Consider the following 18,106-nt stretch of genomic DNA (forward strand, 5'->3'; position numbering starts at 1 on the left):
TGAATGTACAGTTTGTGTTTATCGCTGTTAATGAAGAAATAACACTCAAAATTCATTCAACAAATTTATTTGTACTTTATACAGGGTTTTAATGAAGTAACAAACAGTACAAGGAAAAATACTTAAAAATAGAATAATCCTAAAAAAAATACAGTCAACATTTTCACAACATTAATACAATATTCGCAAGTACATTTACTTTACAAACCTTCAATTGAGCTCAATGCCTAGTGCATACTCTTATGCATATAACTTAGTTAACATTCATACATATATAAAAACACACAAGCAAGTAAATTATACCAATTTTAAAGATTTTATTAATTTTTTCTCATTATAAGTTAAAATGGTTTGCCGAGCAATTAAATTATTTTTAGAAAGTTACACTTTACTGAATACATTGATAAAAGAATGCATGACAACGGCCACCATCCAAATCATATTTGACAAACCCAAATAACGATATTATCTTTGACGAGCCCAAGCCACACCGAATATATTACGCAGACCAAGCCACATCTTTACAACCTTCAAAATGTAGGAACAAAACCGTGTCACAAAAAGGCAACAAGTGAACAGTTGCACTTACCAGTGTGACAAAAAGACAAGTGCGTTACACAAGAGACATGCCCGTAGGCAGTAGCGGTAAAACTTCGTAGCGCCCTCTACGCCGCTACGCGTCTACGTGACGTCACAAGTGGCTTTTCGGCTTGCGCCGTAGCTGGGCGTAAATAAGGCCCGCGGGTTTGTCTATGGGCTGGTAGATGTGGTGACGGGGGTCCCCTTTCGTCACGTTGGCGGGGAACTTGGACATGTCGATGTTGAGGTAGTGCTTGTTTGGCATCGTCATTTTGATCCATGAGATCTGCAATGAAAAAAAAAACAGGTTAATTTTTGTAAAAACACGGTGAATTCAAATCCTAGTTTTGTGGCAACATATTATGCAGCTAGATTTATTTATTTATGTATTTAAACTTTATTGCACAATTGAAAAAAAAAGTACAAATGGCGGACTTAATGCCTTAAGGCATTCTCTACCAGTCAACCATAGGGCCAAACAGAAATTCGCGAATGTGGGTGCAGTGAGAAAAATAAATTTAGAAAGAATGACAACTAAGCAATATTATTTACAATCAATTATCATTGATAAGAGTATAGTGTAACGCATTCGCAAATATTTAATTACAAAATAGTATTTTATACAAATACTCGTACCTTACTATTAGGCCACTCAGCAAGCTTCGTGGCCTAAACATGGTACTCGACTGAAAAGCTTAATTATATCACTATTGTATACAATACGTTTTCTACGAGTCATCATCTTCATCATCAATGGACAGAAATATCATCATTCATGCAAGTTAAAATTAATGTTAATAGCGTCGTTCACCGTTGTATCAACATCGAATTACCTAGCAACCAATTGCTTGTAATAACCGTCACTGATTGGCCGATAACGCGAAAGATAAAAAAATGCAGAAAAATTTGCCAGGTATCGCAAATTAGTATAGAAATTGAATGAAATTCTATTTTTGAAATTATTACAGTTAACTAAAAGTCAACTATAATGAGATTATTATAGTTGAGTTGGAACTGCCATAAAGTATCCAACATTGAAATGGTAGCACTTATAGTTTAGTCTGTGGTGTCTTAATTGACAGATTACAGTCGACGAGTAGAAAAAGATAATTAACTGTTAATTGACGTATTGATAATCACTAGTAATAATGTATTTCGGATGAATAAGATAAGGAATGCTTAAATATTGATAATCTTTGGCCTGTTAAACAATGCAGTAAGGTGACGCACATTTTATAAAAACGTGGAGGTCATCTTAACAATATTTTTAAAACAAAAAAAATGTATTTGTTTGCCTAAAATGTACAATTTTAAAGTTTTCGGTTCCATGACGTGTAGAGATTTTAAATTGATTCATGTAAGAAATTTCTACTTGGAGTAGTACACAAATGTTCATTTTCACCTACTTACTTATGAAGTTAGACTTTTTATGTTAAATATTAACTCTATACGAGAAGTAGGTATACGAATACGTAACTGTTCCACATATATACGAATAATTAGAACGATATCCAAACTGGAATGAGGTAGTTTATCGGTCTTTAAACTCGCAAGATTTTACAATCAGACCAGCAATACACCAGTTTCAACAAGATAATTAGATTAATTAGTGCACAACAATATTTTGTTTACTTGATTCATGCATCATACATCGTCTGCGAGAGAATAGGTACTGATATTGAGCACATGACCAACAAGATACGTTGGACCGTTCAGATAGTACATATTATTGGCTAACTTGAGCGAAATCACATGACGTTACTCATTATCTTTATTGATAAAACAGCGAAGCGTTGACCGCGGTCACTTTAAAGTTTCTGAATATCCTTCAGTATAAGGAAGTGAATAACAAGGCCAGTCTTTGTTTACACACTCCAAGGATACCGGCGCAATCTTGGTATTTGATTTATACCGATTTTAATATGCTTTTAAATATTGACGGAATGAGTGACGGGTTAAGAATTACATCACCCAAAATGAGTTCAATTTTGGTGTAAGCTAGACTAGCAACCTATCACTGCAATATCCAATATCACAATTTGTTTTGCTAAGAACCCCTTGCTAAGAGTGACACTGCAACTTGAGCAGTTTCCTGCGCTCTGGCTAGTCCTTTTGGGAAAACAGACCTGAGTTTATGCATGTATGTTTGTTTAAATATTATCAAAACTTACCTCAGCTACTTTCTCCAGCACAGTCTTCTCAGCTTGGTACAGCGTGTGCTGAACGGACGGAGAGTAGACACCGACGTCTGGCGGCCCGGCGAACTTGTCGAGAATGGCGTCCTTGACTGTCAGCCATGCGTTGTCGAAGTCCGCTGTCCGCATGCTGTCGAATGTCCACTCGGCCTCCACTACCGTACTGTAGGAGGAAATTTTAAAACTATCAAGAATTTTTCTAGATCCATAATAACTTTTATCTATATTTTATATATTTTACTATTAACTTCGAAAACTGCCTAAAATAAGCAAGTAAAATTGCAGATCATCTACTTTTATCTCATGTGCAGAAAAACAATTATTTTCGGACATTCTTAAGTAAAGGGATTTACTAAATCCCATAAATTTACTAAATCTCTAGAAGGCTTGTGTTGTAAATACTCAAAAGATTTAGAGTTTTTTTTTTTATGTCTTTCCCATCACGGAACAATGGTATTCCGGACCTTTGGGAGGCGTGCGCGGGGCCGAAGCCAACACGTAGAGGCCCTTTCGACACTTTAATGAAATGTAAGGGGTACACCGAGCGGATGTTGCCCTTGCCCGTATCATGGGACACACGCAGCGGCAACACCCGCCAGGGTGTAAGGACTATTTGAGAGTTAATGGAATCTAAAATGAACTGTACGGGTAGCATGGTCACGCGATAGACGATTTGATGAAAGTGATGGATGTTTTATCATTTATCGCGCGACCATAATTGCCTGCCTGGTCTATTTTGATGAAAGTGATGGAGTAAATACTGGGCTATGGATAAAAAACCGGACGCCTGCCTAATAAAACGGTATCCAATTTTATTTCCGGCAGACGGTGACTCGTCCCCACAAGATGGGCCCCCACAAAAAGCGACATCCAAGATGGCTCAAGGGCATCACCGGTGTGAGAACTCAAGGGTGTCGAGAGGTGTATACCGCTTTCTGCCCAGTGGCTGTTAAGCCACTGTACCAACTCGCGTCTTATGCAAATTTTCACTTCCACCCCTGGGGCATGTAGCCCTAACGACTCCACTCTGGACGGTCAGCCAAGGCAAGCCAGAGGTAGAGAGTGCTGTCCCACCCACCCGCCTTACGGGTAACAGAACTCCCCAGGAGCACTCGGGTACGTGGGGTCGCTGTTCCCCAACAGCTCGCCACAAGCTGCCCTTGTGGCGAGCGTTGACTGATTGCAGATTGCACTGGTAAATTTTTTTTTATTATTATTATAAATGGGCTTACTCTTGGCCACAGACTAGCCAAAGGCAAATATTAAATAAATCGAAGAAAAGATTTGAAGATATGTCTTACCTGAAAATTCTTTCAGCGGCATCAGCTAGTGTGGTGTACTCGTCTTGCACAAAGTCTACGAAGGCTGATTGGGTAGTCTTCAGTACTCGTAGACCGCTTAAACCGGACTTCACCACCACAGCCTCTGTATTACAAAAGACACGCCAACTTAACATCACTGCCACAAAAAGAGGTAAAGAATAAACTATCACTTGGTTTGAATTTATTAAAAAGCATTGTAAGTTTCTATTTAAATGGATGGTTGAACTCACCGTGTCGAGCTTGTGACACTAAACTCCACCTAGTTGCAGTTGGTGAAAATACAAATGCGTGATTATGGGGCGTTCCTGCTTGGAGCCTCTCCCATGGGTACTCGACCACGCGGCACCTCGCCTCAACAATCTGTCGGTAGGTATACAAGAAATGGTTGACCACCACTGCTCCGAACTCTTCAGGTGTTTTAACTCCATGCTTTTTGGCTAGGAGGTACACGGTGTTCTTCTGGGAGTCAGTGGCAACGACTTCTTTATTGTCTCCGATGATGTAAGCAGATTCAGAGGAGAGCTTGAGCTCCGTGGAGACTTCGAACTCGCGGATGGTGTGGTAGTCGCCATCGCGATGGACGTGGAGAAGTTTGACGGAGCTCTTGCCGTAGCCGTGGTCGCTAAACTCGAACCGGCCGCCGCTGTCGGCTGCGGCCGTCAGAGCGGCTTCGTGCCGCTCTGACTCAGCAGCGGGCCTTCCCCTCCGCTGGTGTTCGATGGTTTAGCATAGATTCTACAACAAATATACTTGATAAATATAAAAATTTAAGATACTGTGGTCTGAGCGAACTTAGGTCGTCAGGTCACGTCACGTGAAATGTAGAGATTGGATCGAGAGTAGTAGTAGAACAGACAAGACAGGTCTTCAAGTGATGCTACAAACTCCACAAAGTAATTCAAACTTCAAAACACTTGATGACTGTTACTCGTAAAATAATAAGAAAAAATAAACTTTAAAAAAATTGAAATGATTCCTAAAAGACAAAGATAATTAAAAAAAGAATAGGTGTAACTTAAAATTTCAAACAAAAATTACCTGTTAGTGCTCGTCCACGGCATTTTGGAGGGGAAAATAATCACTTGATTTTGAGAGTGTGTAAAAAACTGCGTCGTCGCATTTAGTGCGGACCGAAACGGAATGTGACAAGACGCCCGCGCACCCGGCTCTTATAGCGGCGACCTGTGACCCCGAGATAAGGGTGGGCACGCGACAACACCGCGATACCGCTATCATAACAATAACAATCAATAGCCAAGCATTAACAACGTGGCAGAATGGATAGTTAATACGGTTCCGCGAAGTGTTGATGTGTACGCGTTTTCCGCGAGTGACGTCAGGTTCGGGAGATGAAATGGCGACGAAGTTTTCATAGTAGATAATGTTGCATGTAGCTGCGTTGATACGATTTGTGAGTTACGTAATGCGCTCGAAGGTCACCTTACTGATTATGCTTTAATGTCCCTGAATTCTTTGAAAATAAAATTGGTCCGCTTATAAAATCAAAATTGTTAAGTATTTTGGAATACGAAAGTTGTGAAAAGTCCGTACGGAAACTATCTATACGGTAACGAATTTAGTAAAATTTGAGTGAACTTCTTGAAAACTGTTTATAGTTCTAGACATTCCGATGTAGTAACTAAGTAATTAGTCCTAAAAATATACATTAACGTGGTTATCACTTATCAAGTTCTCTAAATAACTGTTAACGAACAGCGAATGACAGCAGCAGATAGTGATGTGCAAGTTGCGGAAACTTTCCAAAAAAATCTTAAATTTCTTGAAAAATTCACGAAACTTTCATGAAAAATAAAGGGAATTTAAATTTAAGAAATGGAAATTTTCCATCCATACAATTGTCCATACAAAGTTTTGAAAGTTTCCGAAGTTTTCCTATATGAAAATTTCAGAATTTTGGAAACTTTCCGTCGGCACATCAGTAGCAGCAGATATGACACGAGCTGAGTGCAAATTGATTCACACACACGTGACTGTCCTTACTTATACAAAGTTGAAAAGCTTGTATTGGCTGGGAGCACGATGACACGGATGACAGCATCACCTTACAACTACGGCGGACTTTGAAACGCCAAATGACTTTCTCTCTTTTTTTTTTCAATACGAAGAGTAAGTAAATAAACAAATAATTTTAATGAAATATCGTAAGGCCGTTTTCACATTATCCAATCCGATATCGGATGTCGGACCGACATCCTACATCCGATAAACGCTTCCGATAGTGTCGGATGTCGGTCCGATAAAACGCATTGTTCCAAATCAATGAAGTATGATTTTGTATCAAAAAATATTTAAAAAATGTTTTATATTTAATAATTATAAGCACTATATCCTAAATATTATATTGTAAAATTAAGATAACGAGCATAAAAAATACGAGTGTCAGGCAAAATAAATAATTTTACATTCAACTATATCTAAGATAGTAAAAGATGAAAAAACTAGTATCCGCAATTCGGACCGATATTTACAACCTTTTTTTTTTCAATGGAGATTTTCAACTAATTTGAATTTTGATCATTAGCAGCTGTTTAAAGCTAGGAACATACTACGCGGACGTCCGTCGTAAATCGACCGCGACCGCGACCGATCAGTGTGCACGGAACAAAACATCCAGCGAGCCAGATTTCGATCGGACGTCCACGCGCTCAAGGCCACGTCCACGTCCGTCGACCGATAGTTTGCACGGTTATATGTATTTCCATTGTCCAGATTCCCGTCCGCGGTCGATTCACGACGGACGTCCGCGTAGTGTGTTCCTAGCTTTATAGACGCCATTTTTGTCACGCACACTACTACAAACATATATATACATTATATACGCACACAAACAAATATTATCGGCCGACAACTGGCGGGGGGTCCGGCATGCCAAAAAATGTCGGAAGCGTCCTGCCGATATCGGCAGTTCGATGGTGCCTCGGACAAAAACTGTTGTAGGAGAGTGCCATCGGCATTAAATCCGCAATTTTTGCGTTTTATATCGATTTTTAGTAATAATGATCTATTAAATACATAAATGAAGACCTGAAAGCGTATAAATCTTACATTTTACATTCTTCCTACATCCGATATCGGATCGGATAATGTAAAAACGGCCCTTTAATTCGATTATATAAATTTACTAGCTTTTACCCGCTGCTTCGCCCGCGTACTAAAAGTATTTTTATTCAAACGTATACAAAAATTAAGATTTTCATTTGGATCCGTAGGTTTCTCTGTAGGTACATTTGTCTGCGATTATTTCGATTACACATAATACTATTGTTTTTAAAGAAATGCTTGCAATGATTGTAAAAATGTTACCACATCGACCTCAGCGTAGGTAGCAGGTATGAGTAGGTATGTATTCTATATACGCTGGGGAAACCTTTATAAACAACCCACATAGCCCGTATTTTGACACTAATGGTCGGTGGGTAAAAAGTACTTTCTTGCATTATCCCTTACAACAACGATCCCTTCCCACTGAGCCGCCTGCTTTTTGCACTGCGTTTTACACTGCCTGCATATCTCTCTAACGATACCCATATTATCTCTATCCCTATCCCTGTCCCTGTCGCTGTCCCTGTCCCTGTCCCTATCCCTATCCTTATCCCTAACCTTATTCCTGTCCCGGCCCGTCCCGTCTCGTCCCGTAGCGACTACATTATATAAGGAACCTACGTGCCAAATTTGGAATCTCTAGGACCAGCGGTTTCGGCTGTGCGTTGATATGTTAGTCAGCCAGTCAGTCAGTTTCTTCTTTTATATATTTAGACTAGCTTTTACCCGCGGCTTCGCCCGCGTAATAAAAGTATTCATTAAGATTTTCATTTGGATCCTTAGGTTTCTCTGTAGGTATATTTATCTGCGATTATTTCTATTGCACATAATACTTTTGCTTGCAATGATTGTAGAAATATTACACATCGACCACAGCGTAGGTAATTCTATATACGCTGGGGAAACCTTTATAAACATCCCACATAGCCCGTATTTCGACACTATGATCGGTGGGTAAAAAGTACTTTTTTCTATTATCCCTTACAATTTTTTACATTTTGCTTATACTTATCGCAAACGTAATCTTCAAGCAAGCAAACAACGATCGTCTTAGAGCACATTGATTGTAAGAGACCGCCGACCGATTATCCGTATCCCTCTAACGATACCCATATTATCCGTATCCGTATCCGTATCCGCATCCCTATCGCTATCCCTATCGCTATCGCTATCGCTATCGCTATCGCTATCGCTATCGCTATCGCTATCGCTATCGCTATCGCTATCGCTATCCCTATCGCTATCCCTATCGCTATCCCTATCGCTATCCCTATCCCTATCTCTCCCTTCTCAGTCGTGCGCGGTCGGCCATACGTCGCTGTTGATCACTCTCCGTAAATTTCGCTAAAGTTAACAAAAATGGTGAAAAGTGACAGTGAAATCCTAAAAAACCTAATCACACAATTACTAAAACCAATAGAACAAAAAGTTAGCGACCTGTGCTTAAAATTAGACGTGATTTTCGATGAAATACGCGAAAAAAAATCCGTTACACCGTTTAAACTCTCATCTAACCCGGTCAGCGATAAGGAAAACAACAGTGCGCAATCCACACAAAACCACGGCGAAACAACTCCCACTAGCCGTCCTCCTCTCACAAATGCGCCCGCGCCTAAGAAACAGCGCGCCTCTGCTGTGCGCACGAAAGAGAGGCTTGCAGCGCTAAGCACGAAAACGTCACGAACCAAGCGATGCAACCCGCAAACGGACAAACAAGACCCCTCACCATCTCAAACGCCGACCGCCACGCAAACACAAAAACAAAGCGAAAATATCATCACCGCCGCCATAAACCGCAGCGAAGAAGCAGAGAATAACAACCACAGTGAAAATAAAAACAAAAATGACTCAAAGAAATGGTCAAAGCCAAGCACGAGTGACACACAAGACTCCGATGAGTTATCTGATGCAGAGGATTGGATACCTGTTCAATATCGAAAACAGCGCTGTCGAAATCACAAAGCGACTCCCGTGTCCATCAAAGGATCGGCAGAAAACACCCAAATTGGTGGAGTTGTGTTTCGTAAGTACGTACACGGATGTTTCTTCGACAACGAATCAACACCTGAGAGTATAATTTGCCACCTTAAAAATGTACGAGACGGTTTCCAGTACACAGCAGAACAAATCCCGTCCAAAAGGAATACCTATAAGTCATATAAAATAGGTATCCCGATAACAGTGTACGATGACTTTCTCACAACAACCGCCTGGCCCCTGAACACCTGTATAACGGAGTGGCGGCCCTTTCTCCAGCCCAGGGAGACAAGGTCTCCCAAGACAAAGTAAGTCAGCACCCCCCGTGCCTAACCCGCCTGCACAGAAACTTATCAAACCTACACCTAATATAAGCATCTTTCACCAAAACATAAATCGAATTGCAAACAAGACTTATAAAATCGAAGCCGAGCTCCAGCTGCGCGATCGCGTTGACGTGCTTTGTCTGACAGAACACTGGCTAAAATCGAACCAGATAGTTTCTACGAATATATCAAACTACAATCTCATCGCTCATTGCTGCCGATCGACCAAGGCGGGCGGAGGAAGTTGTATTTATGTGAGATCCGGCCTACCCTGCATGGAACGGAAGGAGATAACGGACCTATCGGTGGAATCGCAGTTCGAGATATGCGCGATCGAGTGTATTGGTTTAGAGTTGATTATCGTGTGTGTTTACAGACCGCCGAGTGGTGATGTTTCGATGTACCTGAGTATGTTAAATAATTTACTTAATTTAAATTTAATTAAAAATTCTAATGTAATTATTATCGGTGACATTAATATTGATCTTCTAACTAAATGCAATTATTCTAAAGATTTGTTGAACACATTAAAACAATCTGGATTTAGACAACTTATTAATCAACCAACCAGAATAACAAATATTAGTAAGACCTGTATCGACCATGCCTACTCAAATATAATAAAATCAGATGTGAAGAATGTATCTTGTTGTGACTTAAACCTATCTGATCACCTGTGTATAAATGTTATTGTTGACATCCATAACAAATACCTACAGCAAAATTCGCATGTTCTTAAAAGAACTTTCTCAGAACAACGAAAACAGGAGTTTTGTCAGTGCCTAGATACATATCAGTGGGACGAAATACTCAAAAAAACATCATGTCCTAGTAAAGCTATGGAACTTGTTATGAATGTCGTCAAAAATAAATTTGAAACATACTTCCCTCTAAAAAAACAGTTACTGAAAAAAACTGGACACAAATGGGTCAACGATTCTTTAAGGAAATTACGTGTAAAAATATCACAATTGAAAAATTACATAACGACTCATTCCGACAGCGTCGAGTCTCGCACGCACCTACAACAGCTGGAAAATGAATACTGGATAAAATTACGGCAAGTACGTAGTAATTTCATAAACGGTTGCATATCTAACTGCAAGGATGACATGGGCAGGAGCATGTGGCGTGTCATATCAACGGAGACATGTAAAAATAATAAAGGTAATAGTGCTATCGATGTGTTCGTTAGCCGGTCAGCTGGCGACTGCGTAGGCACGCGCGCCGCCGCCGCCGCTGCGCTGCTAAACCGGTATTACATCGAAACCAACGTTAACAATGCCGTACCGTGCACTAGCACGGCACTTACGTACCTCACGCAATACCTACCTGCTACGTGCCCGCCTTTTAAATTCGAGCCGTTTGGGCTGGATGAGATGATATTCGCATGCAAAAAAATCAAACGAAAGGAATCAAAGGATATAAATGATATGTCGACTCGCCTTATTGACTATTTGCCTCCGACTGTCATCTCACTGCTACTAACGTTGTTTAATGAGTGTGTGTGTCAGGGAACCTATCCAAGCGTTCTAAAGAAGATAAAGGTCCAACCCATCTATAAAGGCAAAGGCGAAATGCATCTGCCTAAGCATTACCGGCCTATATCGCTCATACCGGTAATTTCTAAAATCTTTGAGCGTTTGTTGAGTACCAGGATAATGAATCACATTACAATAAACAACTTGCTAAATCGGCAACAATACGCTTACCAGCCTAGTAGGTCTACCGTGGACGCGGCGCGTGACGTCGTGGCGCGGGTGACGGCGCACCTCGAGGGCGGGCGGCAGGTCGCCGCCGTCTTCTGCGACCTGTCGCGCGCCTTCGAAATGATTGATCACGCGCTGCTTCTCGCCAAACTATCTTCCTATGGGTTTTCAGGCTGCTTCCATGATATCATAGCGTCGTTCCTGAGTGACCGCAAACAGAGCACCTACGTTCTCGGTTCCAAATCTGACCTCGATCCAATAGGAAGCTGTGCGGTCCCTCAAGGCTCCATAATGGGAAACAACCTTTTTCTCCTCCTGGTGAATGATATTTCAACAGCTTGTGATATCCCGGAATACGTAATGTTTGCCGACGACACTTGTCTTATAGTAAACGCAGAAGATGTAGACTCTCTAAAACTAAAGTTATGTCAAGTGATGCACCAAATGGCTTCGTGGTTCTCATCCAACGGTATGCTGCTCAACGTAAATAAAACAAATATTGTACACTTTAAGTTGCGAAAAAAATACCTACCACTTAATATAGTAGCAGATAACGTTCCTGTACCCCAAACGGACTCCTCCAAATACTTGGGATTCGTGATCGACTCCGGGCTGACGTGGACACCGCACATTGACCACGCGTGTGACAGGCTGTCATCGGCGTGCTATGCTCTCTCAAGATTGGCACCAACCTTAACGAGTGAGAACGTCAGAAAAGCCTATTTTGGCTATTTCCACTCCATTTTAATACAAGGTGTTGATCTTTGGGCGACATCTGCTAGCCGAGACAAGATGTTCAAAATGCAAAAAAGGGCTTTACGTATTATTGACCGAAAACCAGCTGATCACCCAGCGCAGGAGTTATTTAAAAAGCACCGTATTTTGACTCTGCCCTGTGTTTACATATTAACGGCATGCAAATTCGTCCGTTCGAACCTAAAAAATTATAAAACCTACGGCGAAATAAACCATCGACCGTCGCGCAGACGTGTCCTACTAGTGCCCCTCGCCGTCGGCTAGCGAAGGCCCGTGCGATGCTGGACGTTGTCGGCCCTAATCTATACAACTGTGTACCTACTGACATAAAAGAATCACCTTCCGATGCTATATTTACAAGCAAACTCAAAAAAATGTTATTAGAGTCTGCTTATTATAACATCAACGAGTTCCTCAAAAGGAGTCGTTGTCCCGAAAATCCATAATACCTATGCTTATATATGTTATTCTGGTTGTAACACTGTAATAAAGAGTATATAAATTGTTTATGAACTGTATTACACATTGTAATGTACAAATTTTTGTTGACCTGTAAATTTGGTTATAAATTTACCAATAAAGAAATCTAAATCTAAATCTAAATCATCCCTTATCAAGATGTTTAATGATATAACACTTTAAGTTCTCGCGCTTTGTACACATATTTAAAGTCACATACAGGTCGAACGCGATTAATTAACATTATTTTTACCTTTTTTCCCAACGTTTCGGCCAGGTTGCACTTGCCGTGGTCGCGGAAGACTGACGTCCCAGCAAAATGTCACCGGAGATGTAAACAATACAAAACTACCCGATATTAATTTATATAAATGTTCGGGGTAGACAAATAAATATAATCTACCCGCTTTTAGTTAATGTTTATTTCCCACCATGTTTATTTTAAAGGTAAAAATAATGTTAATTAATCGCTTTCGACCTGTATGTGACTTTAAATATATGTTTAATGATTTCTTATCAAGTGCTAAAATATAAAGTTTCATGGTTTTATCTTTTAAAATTAAGAAATCCCATACAAATTTTCAACCTCTTTTTCAACCCCTTCATCCCTTTTTTTCGAAATAAAAAGTAGCCTATGTTCTGTCTCAGGGTCTAAAGATTGTCTGTTCCAAATTTCATCAAAATCGGTTGCGTGGTTTAAGCGGGAAAGCGTAACAGACAGACAGACAGAGTTACTTTCGCATTTATAATATTAGTATAGTATGGAAGTATGGATAGTATGGATTTAGAATGTTCGGGAAAGTTCTTATATTTTCTAGAATGTTCTAGAACGTTCCAAAACGTGTAAAACTTAATGTTGTTCATAAGAATGTTCTGGAATGTTCTAAAAATTTCTGAAATGATCTAGAAAAGTCCAGAATGTGTGTAAATGTTTCAATCGATATGGAATGTTCTAGAAAGTTCTGAAAACTTATGGAATAATGTATAAATTTCATAAATATGTAAAACTTAATTCAGTTTAACACATTTTGGAACGTTCTAGAACATTCTAGAAAATATTAGAATTTTCCAGAGCATTCTATATCAACTGTATTCAGTTTTGCACATTTTGGAACGTTCTAGATCATTCTAGAAAATATCAGAACTTTCCAGAATATTCTATATCAATTACATTCAGTTTTGCACGTTTTGGAACGTTCTAGATCATTCTAGAAAATATTAGAACTTTCCAGAACATTCTATATCAACTACATTCAGTTTTACACATTTTGGAACGTTTTAGAACATTCTAGAAAATATTAGAACTTTCCAGAACATTATATATCAACTACATTCAGTTTAACACATTTTGGAACGTTCTAGAATATTCTAGAAAATATTAGAATTTTCCAGAGCATTCTATATCAAATACATTCAGTTTTACACATTTTGGAACGTTTTAGATCATTCTAGAAAATATCAGAACTTTCCAGAACATTCTATATCAACTACATTCAGTTTTGCAAATTTTGGAACGTTCTAGATTATTCTAGAAAATATTAGAACTTTCCAGAAGTATCTAGAACTTTCTAGAACATTCCATATCGATTGAAACATTTACACACATTCTGGACTTTTCTAGATCATTTCAGAAATTTTTAGAACTTTCCAGAAGTACAGATATATAATTTTAGAACAAAACGGGACTTAATCGCGTAAACACTTACATTTATATTAGGCCCGACGTTTCGAACATCACATTATGTTCGTGGTCACGGGTAGACTGGCGAGGAATTGCATCAACATCTTCTAGCCGCACGAGTTTCTCGAACTACCCGCACTTGTTCTTGATTATTCACTTTTGCGCTAGGGTTGTCACTTTGCCTACACACAACACTCACGACATCAGCCGGTGTGTCCCTCGGTGTTTTTTCACGCTTACATTTGCTAATCACTGGATTCCACGAAGAAGAAATTCCCTGTCCCTCATTTTGGTTGAAATTTCGATGCTTCCTAATTTCAATCGCTTCACGTACTTTTCTGCTGTAGAACAGACGTTCCGTTGGTCGTTTTGTTCTAAAATTATGAGTGCAAATCGTGTTAGTCTAAATCAATATACAGATATATAAGTACAGATGCACTTACCCACATTTTTTATATTGCGTGACACATTTAAAATTATATTGCGTGATACAGAAGTAGAGATGTACAATACAGAAGAAGGACAGATATATATTTTTTTAACATTTTCGCCACCCACAGCCACCCACTTCCACCCACCGCGACCAAACTCCCTTACTTTCATCTAGAGACACCCCAACAGGGGGTTGATTGGAATTGATAGTGATAGAGAAAACCCCGGACATACGTACATTAGCGTTAGCATTTTATATATGTATATAGGTAGATAGTGTTGATAATAATATTCACCTTTTTAAACTCCGTTTAAAATTACACAATCAATGCATTTCAGGCCCCGTAGCCGAATGGCATTTCTCCGACGCCAAACGAAAGCGATACGCCGCTGGCTCTGTCGCGCCAATACGCAAGCGCGATAGAGATAGATATCTACTAGCGCTTCGTTTCGTGAGCGTTTCGTGAGCGATTGTGCCATTCGGCTAGCCACCCAGGTAATAATATAAGTACACACAGAGTTTCTCACGGTTGAGTTCACGAAATGTAAATAAAGAAGTAAACCGATTTTAGGTAATAACGCATTTCATGTATATTGGAGACGATTATTTTTATGTAGTGTCGTTAATAATGTAGAATTTTTGTCTATTTTAAAAATATGTTAGTTTACTTACTTTTTCCTCTTACAGCGATTATCTATTTCATTTGTTGGTCTCGTTTCCAATTTGCTTGTGCATATTTATTTATAAAATATGTGATCACTGTTTTTCCTAGTGTTCGTACAGTTACCTACGTAGAAGTATCGTGACGCATATTTATTTATTTTTACTTTAAATGCACGGATACGTAAATTTCGCTGTAAAAAGTGACAGTTGGTCTGCCGAGGGTTCCTTTTTTGGCCACGGTGCGCGCTGCGATCATTCGTGGTTCTCCCACCAGGTACTTCGCACCCAGCCAATAAGTGTATCGAAGTTCGAAGCCCGGCTCGTACTTGCTAATAAGATTTCGGAAGTTATGTTCGAAATGTTATTTGATATTTGGCGAGTCTCTTTTCGGTGAAGGAAAATATGTTTAGGAAACCACACGAATCCCAAAATGGGAATAGATTGCTCTCTGGAGTCTGGATTGAAAGGTCAGTCGTGAAATTAGTTTCTATGCCAAATCCTGTGACTAGTTGAAAAAGCGGACCCGGATAATCCTGGTATAACATAAGGAAAAAGATGATTAAAACTTTAAAAGCTTTTAATTTGTCTTCATCTTATCTCACACTTTAGTTTCCTCTTGTCAGCATGTTTACATTTAATACAGCATATTACATTTCTCAGTCATTTGTAAAAAAAAACAAGTGCTAAGCGGCAGATAATTCGATTATCTTGTTATTCCGGGTGTTTGGCCAAAGAACCTAATTCAGAAGGTAGGCATGGCCACTATCTGGCTGAAACGACTCCAAAGTTCAATGATTTAACTTATCAACTATGTAACAAGGTTTCTTGCTATAAATAATTGACGCGTGTCTGGTACGTTACCTACCTACTGACACGCGAAAGAATTTCAATACTATTTTTGTCAGATTAGTCAGATCTCATGTCCACTGTAACTTTTATACAAGGTGTTACACTAATCACTCAAAATCTCAGACATACCATAGCTGTAGATACTGTGCACGTTTTAATAGGTATGGGATATGGGCTCAACCCCAAATTCGCTAAAAATATTTGGCGATTTCAAACACTTGATTGTATGATCTTGTCAATTAGTACCTATGTTTCTTATTCGCAATTTCGGAGAGGTCCCATAGTAAAAGTTGCTAGTATGACTTACCTACTCGTTTACCTATGGTATGGGTATCTGAGTTTTTAAGTATATATCTACGATTATAATTTGTCTCCATGTGTCTTTGGCTAATTATGTAGAGTTTAATACCATAACAGTCGTCAGTAATATCGAGCTTTATAAAAATGTCTATACATGTCTATATATACGGAAAGAGAAAAGTCGTGGAATAACAGCAATTTCATATTATCCGATCCGATATCGGATGTTGGAAGTATGTCTATGGCAAATAGCAAATATGTGGTGATGATGATGATGATGGCAAATGGCAAATATATAGGATATCGGTCTTATATCCGATATCGGATCAGATAATATGAAAACGCACTATTTTTTTTCCTCGCAGATTCTAGTTACGACGACTTCATGTATTCCTAGTATGGATTAGAAAATGTCTTATCTGAAAATGACAAAATTAGCACAATTGATGAAATAATTGACATAGGCAACCTTATGCCCTAAATTTGTGGAACAAAAAAGGTCAGGGCGCTTGGAAACAAAGCGATAAGTTAACTATCAAAACACTGCTAACGTTAACACGGACGGCAGGAGATAAGTTGCTACACAGACTATCTCTAATAGACTGCACAATATAAAAGTTGAAATGACAGCCTAGTGTTGCACAGTTTCTGCAAAAAAAATACAAAACGAAAAAAAATTTGACAAAAATTGAAAAGTATTTTCAGATGGTTTAGACACGGGGAACGAATGAGTAAAGAAGGTTGACAAAAGCTGTAAAAGGGAGAAGTAGGAGCCACAGTTGGAATAGGTAAACATTGGCGGACTTTACCTGATCAAATCTGGGATAACCTGACCAAAGGTCAGGTCAGGAGTACCTTAAAGCAGGGAACGGGTGTGAGAAATGTTATGAAAACGGAAATGTATGTCAGGATCATAGCAAGTGGAAATCCATGGTCTCTGCCTACACCTCCGGGAAGCAGAAATGTTAAACTGTCTGATTAGTAGTTATTTTCTGAAAAGAGGCAATTTTAACTCAAACTTCTTCAAGCCAGGCGAATACAGATATTTTAGGCGAAGAGGCGGTAGGTATATTTTTTCCAGCTCTTGTAATTGTGATTTTAATGTATAAACGTAAGCGTGCCAAAATAACCGTGTTACTTGATTCATCTAGTGGGTAAGTGTCTGTGTATGTTGCTAACTGCCTCAATTTGAATGTTATCGTCTTGATTTCTTGTATAATTAATATCTAACGAGCACTTACGCAAAACAAAATTTGCTACTAAACAAAATATGATATAAAGTAGCGCGAGACTAGGTCGTTGTTTATTTTCATTTGTAGGTACTTTTTTCAGGTCATAATAAATAAACGGATTAATGAAATACTTACTGACTTAAAAATAGTGCTGAAAGAGCTATTAGCATTTATCGGCGTGCTAGGACTACGTATTCATTTTACTTTAGCTTCCTCTTGTCATTTTACGAGTGTAGAAGTGAGCATTGTGCATCTTGAAAGTGGGTTATTTATACAGTAAGTATTTCAATGAAAATAAAGAAACGATAATTCCCAAAAGACTGCGCAAACGCTTACCGGCCTATTATTCCTTCAAAATAGTACATTAGGATACTAGTGCGAATAAAAGGAAGTTCGAAACGAGTGGCGATAAATTAAAACACGACCGAAGGGAGTGTTTTAAATCGACACGAGTAACGAATTTCCTTTTCGCACAAGTATCGTACCACACGTTTTTCAGTACAGATGGCACTCCGAAGTTTCGACCTGGCATATAATGAACCACTTCTCGCACTAGTGCGTA

The 18,106-nt window shown here is 39.1% G+C and overlaps 2 protein-coding genes across 2 annotated transcripts; one reads left to right on the top strand and one right to left on the bottom strand.

Annotated features, from left to right (window-relative positions):
- Window positions 1-51: 51 nt before the first annotated feature.
- On the bottom strand, window positions 52-5,172 carry LOC125226917 (uricase). Its single transcript, XM_048131096.1, is given in 6 exon segments — window positions 52-865; window positions 2,751-2,937; window positions 4,076-4,199; window positions 4,327-4,764; window positions 4,767-4,831; window positions 5,135-5,172. Coding segments are annotated over 6 exon segments (1,011 nt in total). The 5' UTR covers window positions 5,158-5,172; the 3' UTR covers window positions 52-691.
- A 4,565-nt stretch (window positions 5,173-9,737) lies between these two features.
- On the top strand, window positions 9,738-12,150 carry LOC125226916. Its single transcript, XM_048131095.1, has 2 exons — window positions 9,738-11,081; window positions 11,344-12,150. The coding sequence occupies exons 1-2, from the start codon at window positions 9,738-9,740 to the stop codon at window positions 11,362-11,364; spliced, it is 1,365 nt and encodes a 454-aa protein (XP_047987052.1). The 3' UTR covers window positions 11,365-12,150.
- The last annotated feature ends 5,956 nt before the right edge of the window (window positions 12,151-18,106 follow it).

This window comes from Leguminivora glycinivorella, chromosome 6 (genome assembly GCF_023078275.1).
Source record: "Leguminivora glycinivorella isolate SPB_JAAS2020 chromosome 6, LegGlyc_1.1, whole genome shotgun sequence".
Classification (NCBI taxonomy): Eukaryota; Metazoa; Arthropoda; class Insecta; order Lepidoptera; family Tortricidae; genus Leguminivora; species Leguminivora glycinivorella.

Coding starts and splice junctions, on each gene's coding strand:
- LOC125226916 (XM_048131095.1), top strand. CDS start 9,738: ATGGAACGGAAGGAGATAACGGACCTATCGGTGGAATCGCAGTTCGAG. Junction 11,082..11,343: donor GGCCTATATCGCTCATACCG/GTAATTTCTAAA, acceptor ATGGGTTTTCAG/GCTGCTTCCATGATATCATA.